Source organism: Tamandua tetradactyla, chromosome 21, assembly GCF_023851605.1.
Source record: "Tamandua tetradactyla isolate mTamTet1 chromosome 21, mTamTet1.pri, whole genome shotgun sequence".
In the NCBI taxonomy this organism is placed as follows: Eukaryota; Metazoa; Chordata; class Mammalia; order Pilosa; family Myrmecophagidae; genus Tamandua; species Tamandua tetradactyla.
In genome coordinates, this window is record NC_135347.1 from 50,884,784 (window position 1) to 50,903,741 (window position 18,958).

General features: G+C 36.6%; 1 protein-coding gene across 2 annotated transcripts in view; it reads right to left on the minus strand.

Annotated features, from left to right (window-relative positions):
* The window catches only part of MSH3 (mutS homolog 3), a 241,458-nt gene that overhangs the window by 218,534 nt on the left and 3,966 nt on the right, over positions 1-18,958 (minus strand). For both annotated transcript variants that reach the window (XM_077139293.1, XM_077139294.1), the window contains exons 3-8: positions 16,786-17,006; positions 13,753-13,965; positions 12,044-12,160; positions 11,550-11,669; positions 4,756-4,899; positions 79-245 (exon numbers count right to left, since the gene is read on the minus strand). In XM_077139293.1, coding sequence (XP_076995408.1) covers positions 79-245; positions 4,756-4,899; positions 11,550-11,669; positions 12,044-12,160; positions 13,753-13,965; positions 16,786-17,006 — 982 coding nt within the window. The remainder of the gene's footprint in view (positions 1-78; positions 246-4,755; positions 4,900-11,549; positions 11,670-12,043; positions 12,161-13,752; positions 13,966-16,785; positions 17,007-18,958) is intronic.

Consider the following 18,958-nt stretch of genomic DNA (forward strand, 5'->3'; position numbering starts at 1 on the left):
AGCTTAATAAAATACAAGTTTTGGAATTAAATTTGAGTTTCAGAATCAGCATTACTTTCCAGAGATATGCCAACTTACTGAACAGCTGTTGCTCTGTGGATGAGCATCTCTGTTTGTGCCGACAAGTCTGCTGGAAGCAGCAGCTCCACTGGCTGCAGGCACGCTATTCGAGTTTCTAGCTCTGAACGAGACACAGAATCCTGGAAACTGTCAAAGACAACCTCACCTGTGGCAGGCTGTACTCCCTGAAAACAAATAAAAATATAAGGTCACGGAAAATGTATTTTTTTCCAAATTGTAACAATCATATAGCACAAATACAGGAGCAAACAGCAAAGGTGATATACTCACCAGTATGTGCATCATTTCTAAAGTGTTCAAAATAAGTAATCAGATTTGCCAAAATGTAAACTTTATAAATAGGGTTTAGAGAAAACCTGAGTGAAAGTCCTAGATTTTATACACCTGGAGGAGTCACTGTAACAAGTCACTGAACCCGCCTGGACCTCAGTTTCCTCCTCTGTAAATGGGAATAAACCAGCCTACTTCCCTCAGAGGGTTACTGCTAGAACTCAGAAAACAGACATACAAATGTTCGGTAATCTATAAAGTACTATACAGATGGCAGTTATCATCACTAAAAGTGTACCGATATGCTCCTAGTAAGCTGACCACCAGAAGATTAGTAGATTATATCTTCATACATAAAACTAATACATATAGGACTAATAGTATTAGTACTAGTACTAATATCAATAGTTTAATTTTTGCCAAAAAAATCAAATATGACAAAGTCCGAATGAACCCCAAGTAGAGAGCCTATCCAGTAAAATAACCCTGATGACTTAAAGCCACCTCCCATCACTGCAAGCCACCTATAGTAAAGATAAATGAGAAAAGGGCATGGTTTGGAAGAGGTGAACAAATTAAGTAATTTACCCAAGGTCCCAGAGCTATAAAGTAGTGCAACTCAGATTCAAACCCACATATTCTGATTTCACAGGCCATACTCTCACCCACTACTAATGCTTATAAAGTGTAAGGGGCTAATTAGAGAAATGCAAATCAAAACCACAATGAGATATCATCTCACACCCACCAGAATGGCCATTATCAACAAAACAGAAAATGACAAGTGCTGGAGAGGATGCAGAGAAAGAGGCACACTTATCCACTGTTGGTGGGAATGTCAAAAGGTGCAACCACTGTGGAAGGCAGTTTGGCGGTTCCTCAAAAAGCTGAATATAGAATTGCCATACGACCCAGCAATACCATTGCTGGGAATATACTCAAAGGACTTAAGGGCAAAGACACAAACGGACATTTGCACACCAATGTTTATAGCAGCGTTATTTACAATTGCAAAGAGATGGAAACAGCCGAAATCTCCATCAACAGAAGAGTGGCTAAACAAACTGTGGTATATACATACGATGGAATACTATGCAGCTTTAAGACAGGATAAACTTATGAAGCATGTAATAACATGGATGGACCTAGAGAACATTATGCTGAGTGAGTCTAGCCAAAAACTAAAGGACAAATACTGTATGGTCCCACTGATGTGAACAGACATTCGAGAATAAATTTGGAATATGTCATTGGTAACAGAGTCCAGCAGGAGGTAGAAACAGGGTAAGATAATGGGCAATTGGAGTTGAAGGGATACAGACTGTGCAACAGGACTAGATACAAAAACTCAAAAATGGACAGCACAATAATACCTAATTGTAAAGTAATCTTGTTAAAACACTGAATGAAGCTGCATCTGAGCTATTGGTTTATGTTTTGTTTTGTTTTGTTTTGTTTTGACTTTACTATTATTACTTTTATTTTTGTCGCTATATTAACATTCTATATCTTTTTCGGTTATGTTGCTAGTTCTTCTAAACCGATGCAAATGTACTAAGAATTGATGATCATGCATCTATGTGATGATGTTAAGAATTACTGATTGCATATGTAGAATGGTATGATTTCTAAATGTTGGGTTAATTTCTTTTTTTCCGTTAATTAAAAAAAAAAAAGAGAGAAGGGGTAATTGGAGCTGAAGGGATACAGACTGTACAACGGGACTGGATATAAAAACTCAGAAATGGACAGCACAATACTACCCAATTATAATGCAATTATGTTAAAACACTGAATGAAGCTGCATGTGAGGTATAGGTTTTTTTTTTTTTCTTTCTATTAATGTTTTAATTCTTATTCTGTTGTCTTTTTATTTCTTTTTCTAAATCGATGCAAATGTACTAAGAAATGATGAATATGCAACTATGTGATGTTATTAAGAATTACTGATTGTACATGTAGAATGGAATGATTTCTAATTGTTTTGTTAATTCTTTTTTTAATTAATAAAAAAAGTGTAAGGGGCTAGTTACAGATTGTATTGGCTAACAGGAGAAAAAATACCCATCAACTATACTGGTGCAAAGCAAACCTACCCAACCATTTTGGAAAACATCATGGTATTATCTAGAAAAGCTGAAAATACCCATACCCTATACTCAGCAATTCCTCCCCTAGGTATTTAATCTTAAGAAACTCAGAAACATGTACCAGAAGATGTGTACTTTATAGCAGCATTCTTTGCACGGCTAAAAGCTGGAAAGAATCCAAATGTCCATCAATGAAAGAATGGATAAACTACAGACTGTTAAAAGAAATACTACATAGCAATGCCAGTGAAACAACTATAGAAATACATGTAAATAAATCTCGCATACATCATGGTAAACAAAAGCAGCAAGATCCAAAAGAATGGATACAATATGTGTATAAAAACTTTTATAAAGAAAGTTTAAAACAGGTAAAATAAAACTATACAGTAAAAGATACACAAAGATGGTAAGAGTGAACTAAGATCAAAAATTATTATGAGAGTCTGGATTATGGTTTCATCTGGAGGAAAGGGACACTGGGTTTGGAGGCTGTAGGCAGTGTTATATTTCCTGAGCTGGTTATCCCACAGGTCCCAGTTTTACTGCATTGTAAATTTATGTTTTAAGTATTTTTTCATTGATATTTTATAATTTTTTTAAATCCCTCATTTTGGGCCCAAAAAACATCTTTAATCTTAGCCCAGAGGCTTTCTCTAATACTCATTTAGCTGGACTATTTAAGTACATTATTATACTTATATAAGTTTATATCTCCCAAACTCACTAACCAAGAATTTACAAAAGCCATGTACAGAAATTCAGATAACAAACTTGTCAGCCAAATTCCTTTTTTGATTTATTTAATCACAGAAATGGTCTACATTATAATACCTTGCAACATCTATCACTTTGTGTGATATATGACACAGAGAAGCCTGACGTCAGTCTGAATAAAGTCATGCATTCCCCAGACTGAAGGCAGAAGGCCTAATCCCAGTGGTACTACAACAGTAAAGTCTTTGATTTTAAACTATCAGTACCCAAAAAGATGACCCCAAGGCAGTGAGTAAGGAATGTGTGACATTCATCAGGACAGGGAAACATCCAGGGCCAACAGTACTGAGGATTCAGAATCAGAGTTCTATTTCAACCACACTGAGTTTGAGAAGAGCATATTCCTGCAAAGAATTGGGGATGCAGGAGCCTGGAGCCCAGGAAAGAGGTTTAGCTCGGCCCAGAGCTCCAGAACTCATCAGCCCAAAAGTGGTATCATTTCTCATCCCTGTTCACACACTACAGTTAACTTCGGCAGTGGACCAGAGCATAATTTTAAAAGCCCTAAGCAGGCACCAAGAGTTGTACAGTATCAGCTCTATTCTTTAGTGTCAGTTTCGGGTAAATACAAAACACTGTACAGCATATGTTAAAACTTAAAAGCAAATAACCTGTTGATTCAAACATCATAATTACATGGACTCTTGAACAGGGAGTAATAGCTTGTTGGTTTGTACAGGTTAGTGTGATGTCCCGATACATTTCAGAGAACTTTGGGCAGAGCGCCCTCCGCAATGAGTGACATTTAATTTAATTAGCTAGAGGCTTAAAAGAGAGAGGTCAGAACAGAGCTCAGCAGCTCAGACCCAGACATTTGGAGATGCAGAAAGGAAATGCCCAGAAGCTGTTTGAACCCAGATTGCCAATGGCAAAATATTTTTAAAAAAGTTATTACTTGGACAAGTAATATTACTTCTGCTCAACTTACCCCAGAACAAGGGAGTTCGATGGGTCCTAAGTAATCTAAGATGTTAAATAGAGCCCAGGTAGGACTTATAAATGGCCAAATGTTCCCAGAAATTGCCAGAAGAAGGAAAGATCAATAAACTATGATTCATAAATTATTTATTCCTACTATTTATTTACTATAGAATCTTATATTGGCCAATTAGCATTTCCCCTTAAGAATTCCTTCTTTCAAAAGCAGATTTGATAATCCCACAATCATTCACGTTTAATTTTAAACCCTCAGAGGCAATTTGGAAAATCCTTTGCTAGCCATGCAGGTACTAATGTAGTGTTTTACTCTGCTGTTCATAGGTTGTCTGCATGCATAGCCATCACTGTGACTATTCTGAACTCTAAAACCTAGAACACATGAACCAAAACTTTCTTGTCATAACATATAGCACCAAGAACCCACATGAGAAAAGTTTAACTAATGAATTAATATACAATATTATGAGCAAAATGTTTTTCTAGTACAATTATTTGAGAGCACATTTCATCAGCTATCCCCATTATAAAGCATAAATTGAAAAACATTTAGAAATACTATGAAAATCTACCATTCATTCTTCACCTATGAAGCACTTACCACAACACCAATGAAAATGTTCCCCTTTTTGTTCTCCTTCACAGTTTCCTTCTGCTCACAGATACAGAGAAGATAGTTGGTGGAAGTATCAGTTATTATCTCACCAACATTTTGAGTTTCATCCAGCTTGATTAAGGGATTCACATGTAAGAATTGTTAAAGAAAAATATTCATTAATGTTTTCATTAATATTGGCTGTTTTCTCCTTTAAAATACAGTTTGGACTTCCAGGTCAAGATGGCAGCTTAACAACGTGCGCATTTTAGTTCATCCTCCAGAACAACTACTAAATAACCAGAAACAGTACAGAACAGCTCCCAGAGCCACGTCAGTGACCAAACACACAGCGCACCCCAGTCTGGACCAGCTGCGAGCACCCTCCAGAACCCTGAGTTCCCAAAGCTGCGGCGGCCAGCGCCCCTCACCCACAGGCCACTTCCCAGAGGGGAAAGGAAAGGACTTTACCAGCAGCAGGGACTGGGCACAATCAAATGCCAATTGTGGAACTAATTAACAAATTCTGACTACTAAAAATAGGCCCCCAGCTTAGGTGAACTCATTTTTGCCCTGGAGCCAAGGGGGCAGGACTGACAGAAAAAGGGGGAAAAAAAAGAAGGAAACAGAGGTTTTTGTGGCTGTGTATCTACAAAGGCTTGACTGCCTCTGGATACAGTGGAAGGACTTTTCAGGCTGCAACTGCCCTAGGCATAGGCAGAAGCAAGCTCTTTTGGGGGCTTATCTGGAGCCTGTGCCTTCCCCAGGGGAGGGGTGAAGCCCAACCCAGGTGGAATCCCTCCATCAAGGAATTCAGACACCAGGGCTTGGTAATTTGAAGCCATTAAAACCAGCCCAAAAGCTCTCCTCTGTCTCCACCACGCCCCCAGCAGGGAGAGTCTGCCAAAGTTAAAAGTACCGCATCACCTTATGCTGGTGGGACCTGCAGGCAAACAGGTACCACATACTGGGTAGGATAAGAAAAACAGAGTCCAGAGACTTCACAGGAATGTCTTTCAACCTGCTGGGTCTCACCCTCAGGGAAAACCGACGCAGGTGACTCTTTCCTCCTGATAGGAGGCCAGTTTGGTCTGGGAAAATCTGGCTGGGGTCTATAATATCTAAGTAGACCCTCCTAAGTGAGTGTCGGGGAAAGGCACCACACAAGCAGGGCAAGAAACAAGAAAACAAGAACTGAAAAATTCTCCTCTATTAAATAAAACTTAAGCTAAAGGTCCAGATAAAGCTGAATGGAATGTCAAAGAACAGATAGACAACAAATTCATCCAGCAAGAAAACCCTAGCTAAAAGAAGTAAAAGCAATCTCCAGAATAAACTAATTAAGGTAATTAAATGCCTAGATGCCAGCAAAAAATAACAAATCACACTAGGAAAATTGAAGATATGGCCCAGTCAAAGGAACAAACCAACAATTCAAATGACATACAGGAGCTGAAACAATTAATTCAGAATGTACGAACAGACATGGAAAACCTCATCAAAAACCAAATCAATGAATTGAGGGAGGATATAAAGAAGGCAAGGAAAGAGCAAAAAGAAGAAATTGAAAGTCTGAAAAAACAAATCACAGAACTTATGCAAATGAAAGACACAGCAGAAGAGATGAAAAAAACAATGGAAACCTACAATGGTAGATTTCGAGAGACAGAACATAGGATTTCTGAACTGGAGGACGGAACATCTGAAATCCAACAAGAAACAGAAACTATAGGGAAAAAAATGGAAAAATATGAGCAGTGACTCAGGGAATTGAAAGACAATGTGAAGCGCATGAATATACGTGTTGTGGGTGTCCCAGAAGGAGAAGAGAAGGGAAAAGGAGGAGAAAAACTAATGGAGGAAATTATCACTGAAAATTTCCCAACTCTTATGAAAGACTTAAAATTACAGATCCAAGAAGTGCAGCGTATCCCAAAGAGAATAGATCCAAATAGACATACTCCAAGACATTTAATAATCAGAATGTCAGAGGTCAAAGAGAAAGAGAGGATCTTGAAAGCAGCAAGAGAAAAGCAATCCATCACATACAAGGGAAGCCCAATAAGACTATGCGCAGATCTCTCAGCAGAAACCACGGAGGCGAGAAGACAGTGGGATAATATACTGAAATTATTAAAAGAGAAAAACCGCCAACCAAGAATTCTATATCCAGCAAAATTGTCCTTCAAAAATGAGGGAGAAATTAAAAACATTTTCAGACAAAAAATCACTGAGAGAATTTGTGACAAGAGACCAGCTCTGCAAGAAATACTAAAGGGAACACTAGAGACAGATACGAAGACAGAAGAGAGAGGTGTGGAGAAGAGTGTAGAAAGGAAGACTATGAGTAAAGGTAAAAAGAAGGAAAATTAGATATCACATATAAAATCCAGAAGGCAAAATAGTAGAAGAAAGTACTACCCATGCAGTAATAACACTGAATGTTAATGGATTAAACTCTCCAATCAAAAGACATAGTCCGGCAGAATGGATTAAAAAACAGGACCCATCTATACGCTGTCTCTACTCAAAGGACACGAGGCCAAGGACACAAATGGACATCTACACACCAATGTTTACAGCAGCATTATTAACAATTACCAAGAGATGGAAACAGCCAAAATATCCATCAACAGAGAGTTGGCTAAACAAACTGTGACATTTACATAAGATGGAATATTATGCAGCTGTAAGACAGAATAAAGTTATGAAATATGTAACAACATGAATGGACCTTAAGGACATTATGCTGAGTGTGATTAGCCAGAAACAAAAGGACAAATACTTTACGGTCTCACTGATGTGAACTGACATTAGTGAATAAACTTGGAATATTTCCTTGGTAACAGAGACCATCAGGAGATAGAAATAGGGTAAGATATTGGGTAATTGGAGCTGAAGAGATACAGATTGTGCAACAGGACTGAATATAAAAACTCAGAAATGGACAGCACATTGTAATACAATTATGTTAAAACACTGAATGAAGCTGCATATGAGAATGTTAGAGGGAGGAGGGCTGGGGCATAAATGAAATCACAAAGAAAGACAGACGATAAAGATTGAGATGGTGTAATCTAGGAATGCCTAGAGTGTATAATGATAATGACTAAATGTACAAATTTAAAAAATGTTTTTGCATGAGGAAGAACAAAAGAATGTCACTACTACAGTGTGCTGAAAATAGATGGTAATTGATATTTTAAAATTTCAACTTATGTGTGAGACTAAAGCAAAAAATGTTTATTTGGTACAAATCTATACTTTGACTAGTGCATCTCCTAATATAACTTATGTAGATAGTTGATTGAACACCTTAAGTACATGGAACTTTGGGTAGGACATGAGATTTTGTTGGTTTGTCCAGGTGATGCCCTGATGAATCCCAGAGTGATATGATCAGAGAGTGGGAAAGTATTTGCAAAGTCCCCTTCCGGGAATGGTGAGAACAGGGGAAAACTCAACTTCCCCAAGTTGAATTCTTGATATTCTCACAAGCAGTGTGGACAACCAAAGCTATAGGCTGAGCCCCCAGTCTTGGGGTTTGTTCACATGAAACTTAACCACACAGGGGATAGGTCAAGCCTACTTAAAATTAAGCCTAAGAGTCACCCCCAAGAGAACCTCTTTTGTTGCTCAGATGTGGCCTCTCTCTCCAGTCAACACAGCAAGCAGACTCACCACCCTCCTCATCTACATGGGACATGACTCCCAGGGGTGTGGATCTTCCTGGCAGCGTGGGACAGAAATCCCAGAATGAGCTGAGACCCAGCATCAAGGGATTGAGAAAACCTTCTCGACCAAAAGGGGGAAGAGTGAAATGAGACAAAGTGTGAATGGCTGAGAGATTCCAAACAGAATCGAGAGGTTATCCTGGAGGTTATTCTTACGCATTAAGTAGATATCACCTTGTTATGCAAGATGTAATGGAGAGGCTGGAGGGAACTGCCTGAAAATGTAGAGCTGTGTTCCAGTAGCCATGTTTCTTGATGACGATTGTATAATGATATAGCTTTCACAATGTGACTGTGTGATTGTGAAAACCTTGTGTCTGATGCTCCTTTTATCTACCTTGTCAACAGATGAGAGGAACATATGGAATAAAAATAAATAATAGGGGGAACAAATGTTAAAATAGATTTAGTTTGAAATGCTAGTGATCAATGAAAGGGATCAGTAAGGGGTATGGCCTGTAAAATTTTTTTTTTCTGCAATATTTTTCTGTTGTCTTTTTATTTCTTTTTCTGAACTGCTGCAAATGTTCTGGGAAATGATGATGATGATGAATATGCAACTATGTGATGATATTGTGAATTGCTGAGTGTTATGTGTTGGGAAGGCTTGTTTCTTGTAATTTTTTTAATTAATAAAATTAAAAAATATATATATGGTTTGTTTCCTGAAAATACGGTTTGTTCCCTGGGCTTAAAGGATACCCTACTCCTGGCAACAACATTCCATACAGTGTTCATTCTTCTGGTTTCCTCTGACCATAGTCCATGTCTTTTCTTCCCTAAGTTATAAGGTTCATGAGGACCTTAGAACTTCCCACTTCAGACGCTACGGAAGCCCAGGTATTAACCCTCTTCATCACCTGTGTGATGACAGTACGTGAATCCATAATTAAATCCTTCATGTTTTAATTCCACAAGTCAAAGCATAAATACAATGTAGTAGCATAAATTATTTCCCTCCTTTAAAGTACTTAATAGCTCCTAGAAATAACAAGGCAGTTTTTAAAAGACACCAGAAAACCAAAAAGAAAAATAGAAGTATATAAATATATAGTATGTACATATATATATGGTATTTTGTGTGTGTACACTCACACACACACACACATATAATGAGTCCATTGATAAGATTCTCATGGATGAAAGGACAAAGTGTGGCCACAGCCAGTTTAAGTAAAGCTCTGAGTTTTCAACAGATAAGAGCTACAGGAGCAAAGAGAAGCAGACAGGGATAATATGTTTAGGAGTAGGCTTCAAATGAGAGGATCGGACTCAGGCAAAAGGAAGACTAAAATTACAAGGTTCTTAAGGCCTGATTGGCTTAGAGCAACACAGGGCTTTTACTGGTTTGGGGGTCCATTCTGAATGACAGTCTCTTCTTATCCACAATATTAATGGAACAAACAGTCCTCAGAATTTGAGTAGAAGCTACATAGATATTTAATAAACCAGAACAGAAATACTACATTCATACTGTACTATTTAAGGCTTTCTTATCTTTACATTCTTTTTTTATGGGATATGTGATGTTACCCCATGGTAAACATTTTTAAATGCACCCTTATCTCATTTTATATATAATGATTTGGTTGAAAAAATGTTTTTGACAGAATTTTATGACTTTGCCTTTGAAATCATCTGGTTTCAAGTAACCCATTTATTAATGACTATAATTTTTTAAACAATCATTGTGCACACTGAGGATTCCTGCAAAATGAGAAAACCTTCCTTTTCAAAAGTAATAAAATTTTTATGAATTTAATTATTAAAAAAGATGACTGGCTATTATGTTTATAAGCATTTAATGCCATGTTAATTTTTATTTTGCTGTTTGCTTTCCACATTTTGAAGCTACTACATTATTTTAAGGGCTCTTTTTAGTAAGATCCTGAGACTCTGGTAGGCCCTAAAGCATCTAATCACTGCCCACAAATGGCCTCAGTAAAATGTGATGTCAACTCATTTGCTAACCCACCATCATCTCATATCAGGCTCTCTGTTTGCAAATAACTTTTCATGCTCTTAGAGAATGACTTGGGGACTGTGCTGGTCTCAATCTGTTATGAACCCCAGAAAAGCCTATGTTCTTTTACTCTAATCTTGTGGAGGCAGACCTACTGCTGGGGGGGAGGTTCTGATTACACTGCATCTATGGAGCTGTGACCCAGCCCATTCAGGGTGGGTCTTAATCTACTTGCTGGAATTCTTTAAGGGAGAGACATTTTGGAGCGCTCAGAGAAGGAAAATGTCCCAGGAGAAGCCAGAAGGACCCACAGGGCTTGAGGAAGCCAAACTGAAACCAAAAGCCAGGTGAGAACCAGCAGACATCACCTGTGACAGAGGTTATCCGCCTTTCTTCAGAGTCACGGTTATCTCTCTCTGGATGCCTTAATTTGGACATTTTCATGGCCTGAGGACTGTAAATTTGTAACTTAATAAATACCCTTTGTAAAAGTCAAAGGTATATTGCATTCCAGCAAGCTTTAGCAAACTGAAACAGGAATTGAATCATGTCTGCTATAAGATACGTTCAAGTCCTAAACCCCTGTCCCGTTGTGTGAGCTCATTTGTAAATAAGATCTTCAAAGATCCTATTTAGATGAGGCCAAATAGAATCAGAGTGGACCATAAACCTGTATGACTGGAGTCCTTATGCAAAAGAAATTCAGACACAGAAACAGAGGCCAAAGGAGACAAGTCACCATGCGATAAAGGTAGAGACTGTAAGCCACCACCACAACACTGCAGACTTGGGAGAAAGCCTGGTCTGTACACTGTGACTTTGGACTTCTAGCCTCCAAACTTTGCGCCAAAACTTCCTACTGTTTAAGCCAACCAGTCAAATTAAGACCATGATGAACCTTATTTTTACTGTGGCTTTTGAAAAACACTTTTTTTCAACTTCCCTCTTCATTAGCACACCTAATGAAGAGTTAAAGTAACCATACCATTTCATCTCAACAAAAAGCTACACACTCTAAGCACAATTAAAAAAAAAAAAAAGGAAACCTATGTTCAAGCAAGTCCTTATACCATCTAATAGAAAAATTCCTATTTAAAAAGGATATCTTCTCCAATAAGTGTAGATTTTGTATAAAGAGCAGTCAACTTCCGGGAAAAGACTGAACTTTTGTTGTCCCCTATGGCCTTTAGTGCTGCAGTTTCAGTTTGCTTCACAACTCCCACCTTAAACAAGAAGAAGAAATACTAAATATGAAATACGACAGATTTTTTAAACACATTCCAAAATTTTTTAAGATTATTCTGAAATACTTAAAATAAGTAAATTAATACACAATGCCCAGATATAGGGCTTACGTAACAGACACCACAAAAACTTTGCAAGTGACTAAATTACTCAAAAACACTCTATCAGAGTTCATTTTTTTAACTAATTATCTAACAATATGCTCAAAATTCATTAAGATACAATGATGATAATTATGTCATGCTTCATTTCCCAAAATGCCAAATTCTAAAACCATTTAAAACCTAGAGCCTAACAAAACATGTTTCCACTCTTTAGGTTCATTTTCCCATAAATTTAAGCTGATGCTGACCTTATATCCTTTTGCCACAAGGCGGCGTACATGAACAAACAGTCTGTGAGTAGGTATACTTGCTGTCATAAAGTTGTGATCTAAATGGCAATAAATATTGAGCTCTTTGGCTGCAATCTAAAAAATTAAAAGAAGAAAGTATCAATACATTTCTATATCAAAATTTGGTCTTTTTTTTTACATTATATAAAAATTCATTGAGGCATATACTTAGGATTTGTATACATCTCCATAGGCATGGTATATGAATAAAAAGTTTAAAAGATATTCCCTGTGTAGAAGCTATGATTTAATCTTGTTTTGGCAGTAACTATAGCCTGATCTCAGGGCTAATATCTGTATCTATAAACATGAAAATACGTTTTCTAGCCTCCAAACTGTGAGCCAAAAATCAGAAAAATATGACAGGTCTTCTTCTATGTCCTTACACCTATCAAAACCGTAACATGCTGAGCTTTCTCTACTCGGAGATTACCCAACACAAAGAGCATGAAGAGTAATGGAACAAGAATTTGCTAAATGACACGTGCAAGGAACCGACAAACAGAAGGTACTACAGAGTTAACACAAATTATGAACCCACTTAGACAGAGAATCCTTTGAGGAAGTGAAAACAGATCCCCCGGTCTGGTTAGACAGTTACTAATGCCCGAGTGGTTAGAATACAGAAGACTCCCTGCTATCTCTCAGAAAGCACCCTGGCTTAGATATTACCCACTGGAGCCATGGAATTCTCATTCCAACACTCTCACTCCCTGCCCCACTCCATCTCCTGAAGTGTATTAGTTCATCACTAGAGTGTAAGAAATTATTAGCCTTTACTATTCAAAGCTGAATTTACCAATTAACCTAGAGAGAAGGGGAGAGAACAGCACTTTCATTCACCCCTTCACCCATGGGATGCCAACTACACGCCAGCTCCTGTCCTCAGAAAACACACTGCCTGTTTTAGAATCTAATGTCAAACTTGGAAAACAGCATAATGCATCTGAACTTGAGAATATCACTTTCAGGCCAAAACAAGGTTAGGAAACTTAAAGGAGAAAAGGTGGCCAAATCTTCACTTCCCATCCCATGAGGCAGCAAACCTCCCTCTCCTCACTTTCCCTGACACTGTGCAGGGCTGCAACCTATGCAATCGTCACAGCCATCCATGACTTCCAACTAAGGCACCGTCAATAATACTTTCTCCAAGCTTCACATTAAATGCTCAAATCCACTTCTAACATTCTTGTGAATTAACTTGGTCCTACATCGAATAACTCAAAATTAAATCCCAACCCATATGAGACTAAGATAACAAGATGACTGACATAAAATGAGACCCATAAACTCTGTTGGAAGCTACTTCTATTGAGGCTAAGAAAATTTATAAATTAAGGATAAACAGGGGAACTTCAGTACATTTAAAAAAATTTTTTACTTGACTTCAAACCTTCATTAGGAAACATAGATCTCACATTACGGTTCACTCACTCCTTTGATTCATCCAGTATGCTTCTGATGGATGTAAGGTGCTAGGCTGGCATCACGGTGCTCCCAACAAGTCTGTGTGCTTTTATTCTTAGATTTTACTTCAAATGACAACGTTTTCAAAGCGTAATTGATCAAATTAGCTTCTCATAAATTCAGAAGTTAAAACAAAAATATTGAAAAATATCTAAGACTGGACAAGAAAAACCTGAAAGTGTTCGAAAAAAATAACATACCTCTGCATCTTCCCCAAAGAATCTATACTTGTATCCACATTCTACACACAAAACTGCATCTTTATGCTGCTGCTTCATTTCCATGTACTGCAATTCTAATGGTGTGTAGATGCTTTTGGTCCGTTTGTTAGATGGTTTAGGATCAGACTTCTGTACATTTTCATGATTCCCATGTGATGATCCAAAATGACTGAGATCAAAAAGTATCTTGTCCTGGCAATTAAAAAACATACAGGGTTTAAAGAGTATTAATCATCATAATAATACTAGTTGTCAAAGAGAAAGAATGCACATTTAATAGAAAGCTAAGAACTGATGGATTTAGGTGAAAGTTTTACAAGAGCACATTGCAGTATGCTGGCAAGATTTCTGCAGGTATGAAATTTTTTCAAAGTAAAAGTCTAAAAAAATATATAAGCCAAACTAAACTATCCCATAAATATTTAAGCTAATTTTGAAATTCTAGATATTCATGTTTTATATACTTTCAAATTTTGATTTCATTAAATCTATTGTTATTAACATGTTTTTCTTTCTTTTTATTTATTCTCAGGTGTATCATACATAAAAGGCCAGCTTTCAGCAAGCAAATCAGCCCCTAAAGTTGCACTTAATATTTTCTATTTCTAACGTACTCTAAAAGATAGCATCTTCTATAAATCTTTATTCCAAGCAAGAACTATAATTGTTTCAGTAAAGAGATATGAGAAAGAGCTTTCCAAACCATAAGGCACAAGATAATACTTTCTACATTAGTTTAAATCTTCCTTTCTTTTGTTGCAATCAACTCTTATCTTCCTGTGATGAAAACCAAACTTAATTCCTATTCAGAGTTACTGAGCTTAAGGCAAATTATTATTTGCTTACTTATTAGACTCAATTTAGACCAAAGGTAAAATGAGACAAATGTATAAGATAAATCTAACTTCTAATTTGTTGTCACTATCACTGCCAACATCTAAAATTTTACCCAGCTGCCTCTGGAATTAAAAAGTATGGCCTAAAAGACTGGTGACCAGCAGGGATGAGGAGAGAAAAAGAGAAGAAAAATGCCCAGGGAGGTGAGTCCAGGTCTGAAAGAAAACCCAGGAACACGTATGTTACACTTGCCAAACGTTTAAAAACGTTAGAAGAGTTAGTGTTTACCTTAACAGGTAAGGACATTAGCTTTTAAAAGATACTCAAATTAACTGAGGGCCACAGCCCGTAAATCTCTAAAGATCAGCAATAACAAGAAGGTAAGGAGCTGAGAGGTGTGGCTAGAGAAAAGTGGATCTATATATCAGATCTGAATACACATTTGCTTTTAATTTTGATGGATTTCCTACTTTGTTCCTAAGACTTTTATGCAATTTTAGAAAGTCTATGAATTGTAGAACTTAATATTTTCAGAAATATTTCCTAGAGAAAAGTTATTAATTTGCTTTTTAATTTTAATTTGCATTTAATTTTCATGGATTTTCCACTATTTCCATGACTTTTACGTAAAACTCAGAAATACCATATAGAATTTAATACTTTAAGAAACATTTCCTAGAAAAAAATTATTTTATTCCTTATTCATATATAGAATTAAATAAGAAAAAGTTTGTTCCATATGGGACCCTAACAGGTATGTCAACGTGAATATCTGAATTACTCTGTTACGCAACTTATTTTTTAAACAATTTGTACAAAAATACTTGTCAGATATACTGTATTCTTTTTCCTCTTCTTCCTAGAGAGAGCATGATGAATTCAATTTAACCTTTTCTTGACAATGAGAATAATAAAATGACAATTTCAGGACCTATCAAGACCTATGGTGTGACTGACCTCACATTTATGGTTCTAAACCACTGGGCATTTTAGATCATTCGACAACTTTTGCCACTCATCTGTCTCCACCCAGACAACTATCACTTTGGATAATGCCACACACTGCTTCTAGGTGTCACTCCTAACTGGTTACTTCTAATCAACTGCATCTTCAAAACGTCAAGTTGATTCGTTTTGCATAAAGTATATATATATATACAAAGGTTACTTTTGTATAAAGTAAACAGACTCCAGTAAGGTCCTGGGGTAAATTCCCAATTAATAAAGTGAGCCTTAACAGACTTTATATCCTCTACACTTTATGATCATTACCCTTGGGTGAACCATTTCTAAGTATTAAAAGAGATTAAAAATGAAAACAAAAGCAGCTTTTTTTTTTTTTTTTTGATAATCTAAAGTAAGTCAGGTGGGGAGATCTATGGATTTGGACTTGTGGAGAGCGCTATGAACTTGTATGCAAAATTTTGTTGGTTTGACCATTTTTCTAAGGAATTTCAATGACAAAAACCTGTAAAGAACAATTTATTTGATTTAGCGGTTCTCAACCATGGCTACACATTACAACGTGAGCTTTTAAAAAGCATCCATACCCAGTTCTCAGTGAAGACCAATTAAATAAGATGTTGAGGGAAGGTTCTTGTTATCAACATTTTTTTTTTAAGTTTCCCAGGTGGTTCTAATTTAAAGCTAACATTGAGAACCACTGCTCTGAATTATAGATTTCTATGATGAAGCTAGAGCTAAATTCTCTCATTTTGAAATTATGACAAAAATTAATGTCACAAAACATATAATGGAAGAAGAGCTTGCTTTCATTTGGCTTACCTTTGAATCCACTCTACATCTGCCAAGCCTTCAAGTGAAAACCTGTAACATCTACATATGTTGCCTTTTGTGATTTTTCATGGTAGCCATGGAAAGTACAAGAAGGACTCTAAGAAATTATCTTTTATGAACTTATCAACGAAGAATCCCCAGTTCCCACAATTCAGTGGCTCTTAATCCAGGCTGTGCATCAGAATCACCTGGGAGGTTTTTGCTTTACTTTGGTTTTAATACAAATTTCAAATCACCTTTCTCAATACATGGAGAATTAAATAAAATAAATGAAATCTCCCTCAGCTAATTCAGATGAACAGCCAAGTTTGGGGACCATTGTCTTGAGTAACCCCACAGGACCTTTGGCATTTCAGAACCTACATAACAATTACATACCTTTTGATTAATTTGAGATTTGGAATCTTCAGAAGAAGCTGCATTCTTTGCACGTAGAAGATTGATATCATCAAAATCCGTACATTTTGGCAAAACTGCAAATCTCTCCTGTAGAGGCTCTGTCTGAACTCTATTTGGAGGAGGTGCAGAATCGCAGCAGAATTCTTTCAATTTTTCCAGAGACTTTAAAACAATCCCGGTCCTCTGACATTTCTTTGGCTCTTAGCAAATCAGAAGGAAATATAACAACAGTATTTTGGTCTCAAAATGTCAATTGATAACCAGCACAACAATTATTAAAGGGGGTAATTCCCACTACAGCAATGAACCTGACTATAATAAAATAAAGAAATTATGAGACATTGGATTTGGGGTAAAGATAGCATATTGAAACATACATATAAATTCACTCACTCCTGAAACGCCATTAAAACTACATTAGTTTTGTTTTGGTTTGGTTTTAGACATAAATTCTTAGGATACAGAGAAGTCACTACTACAAATTAAATGTCTGAATCTAGAAGGAAAATGGGACATGCATTAACAAATTAAAGAGCTGAAACTAAATCCTAAACCAATTATGAAGAAAACCAAGAATCAATCCAATTTACAACACAAAATCCTCAAAAGGCTCAGGAATTAGGACACCAATAAATAGCTCTGGAAATGGCATAAAATGGTGGTTCTAAAGTAAAGAGGACTGAGAAAGCAATGTGATCCCTAGATCTCTTTAACTCCATGCTCAAGGATGACTGTCCATCTTCCACCTCAGAAAACTGGAGATTTCTTCTGTTTACTGTGATTTTTCTTATTCTAAAAATATATCTTTGAGGTGATGGTGGAATTATATAGAGAAGGAAGTGTTTAACATGCAAGTATGAGTGCTGGATCACTGTATCGATATTTCTTTTAATCTCCAGTATCTTAGAGCAGCTAGAAGTAAGCACCTAAAATTATGGAATTGTAATCAATACCAAACTCTGAAATCTGTCCTACCACTAATTGTTGCGATGTGTTTTGAAATTTATTGCTTTTTGTATATATGTTATTTTCCACAAAAAAGAAAAGTCATTGTGATGATAAATGCACAGCTATATGATATCGTGAACCACTGATTGTACACTTTGGATGATTTCATGGTATATGAATATATATCAATTAAAAAATGAATAATTTAAAAAAAAAAAGAACTAAGGAGAAGGTGGAGTGTATAAAAGAGAAGACAGGATTTAATAAATGAGTACCATTCCTAAATCATTATATCAATATTTCTTTTAGTCTCCAGTGTCTTGGAGCAACCAGAAAGAAAAACCTAAAATTGTGGAACGTAACCCATACCAAACTCTGACACCTGCTCTATAACTGACTGTTGTGATGTGCTTTGAAATTTATTGCTTTATCGTATGTTATTTTCATAATAAAAAAAAATTTAATTTAAAAAAATAAAAGAAGAAACACTGGAAAACATACACATACGTATCTTTGAATCTCTTCTCAAATGTATTTTTAGCTTCTTTATTATTATTCTCCTGGATATACCTGAGTCAATTTTCAAATGTATATGTTTCCTTGTGAGTATAAGAACTTCCTTCCCTAGTAGATCCCAGGTATAAAAATGGGCTTGTAAATTGACAAGTTAAAAACCGAAGTGGACCCCTACCATGGAACGTTATTTGGCAACAAAAAGGAAGCACTGATACATGCTACAACATAGATGAACCTTGAAAACCACAGGGTAAGTAAAAGAAGCCATGTACAAAAGTCCACATATTATATGATTCCGTTCATACGAAATGTCCAGAATAGAGAAATTTATTGAGACTAAATTGATCAGTGATTGCCAGCTGGAGGAAAAGGGGGTTGGAAATGACTGCTAATGAGTTCAGGGTTTCTTTTGGGGTGACAAAAATATTATAAAATTGGTTGGGGTGGTGATTGGATAACCGCACACAAACCAAAAAATCACATTGTATACTTTAAATGGGTGAACTATCAATGTCTCTTTAAAAAGCTGCTATTAAAAAGAACGGATGGGGGCAGGCCACAGAGGCTCAGCAGGTAGGGTTCTCACCTGCCACACTGGAGACCTGGGTTCGATTCCCAGTGCCTGCCCATGCAAAAAAAAAAAAAAAACAGATAGGAAAGAGTTCCAAGCTGGTAGATACTCCTCTCA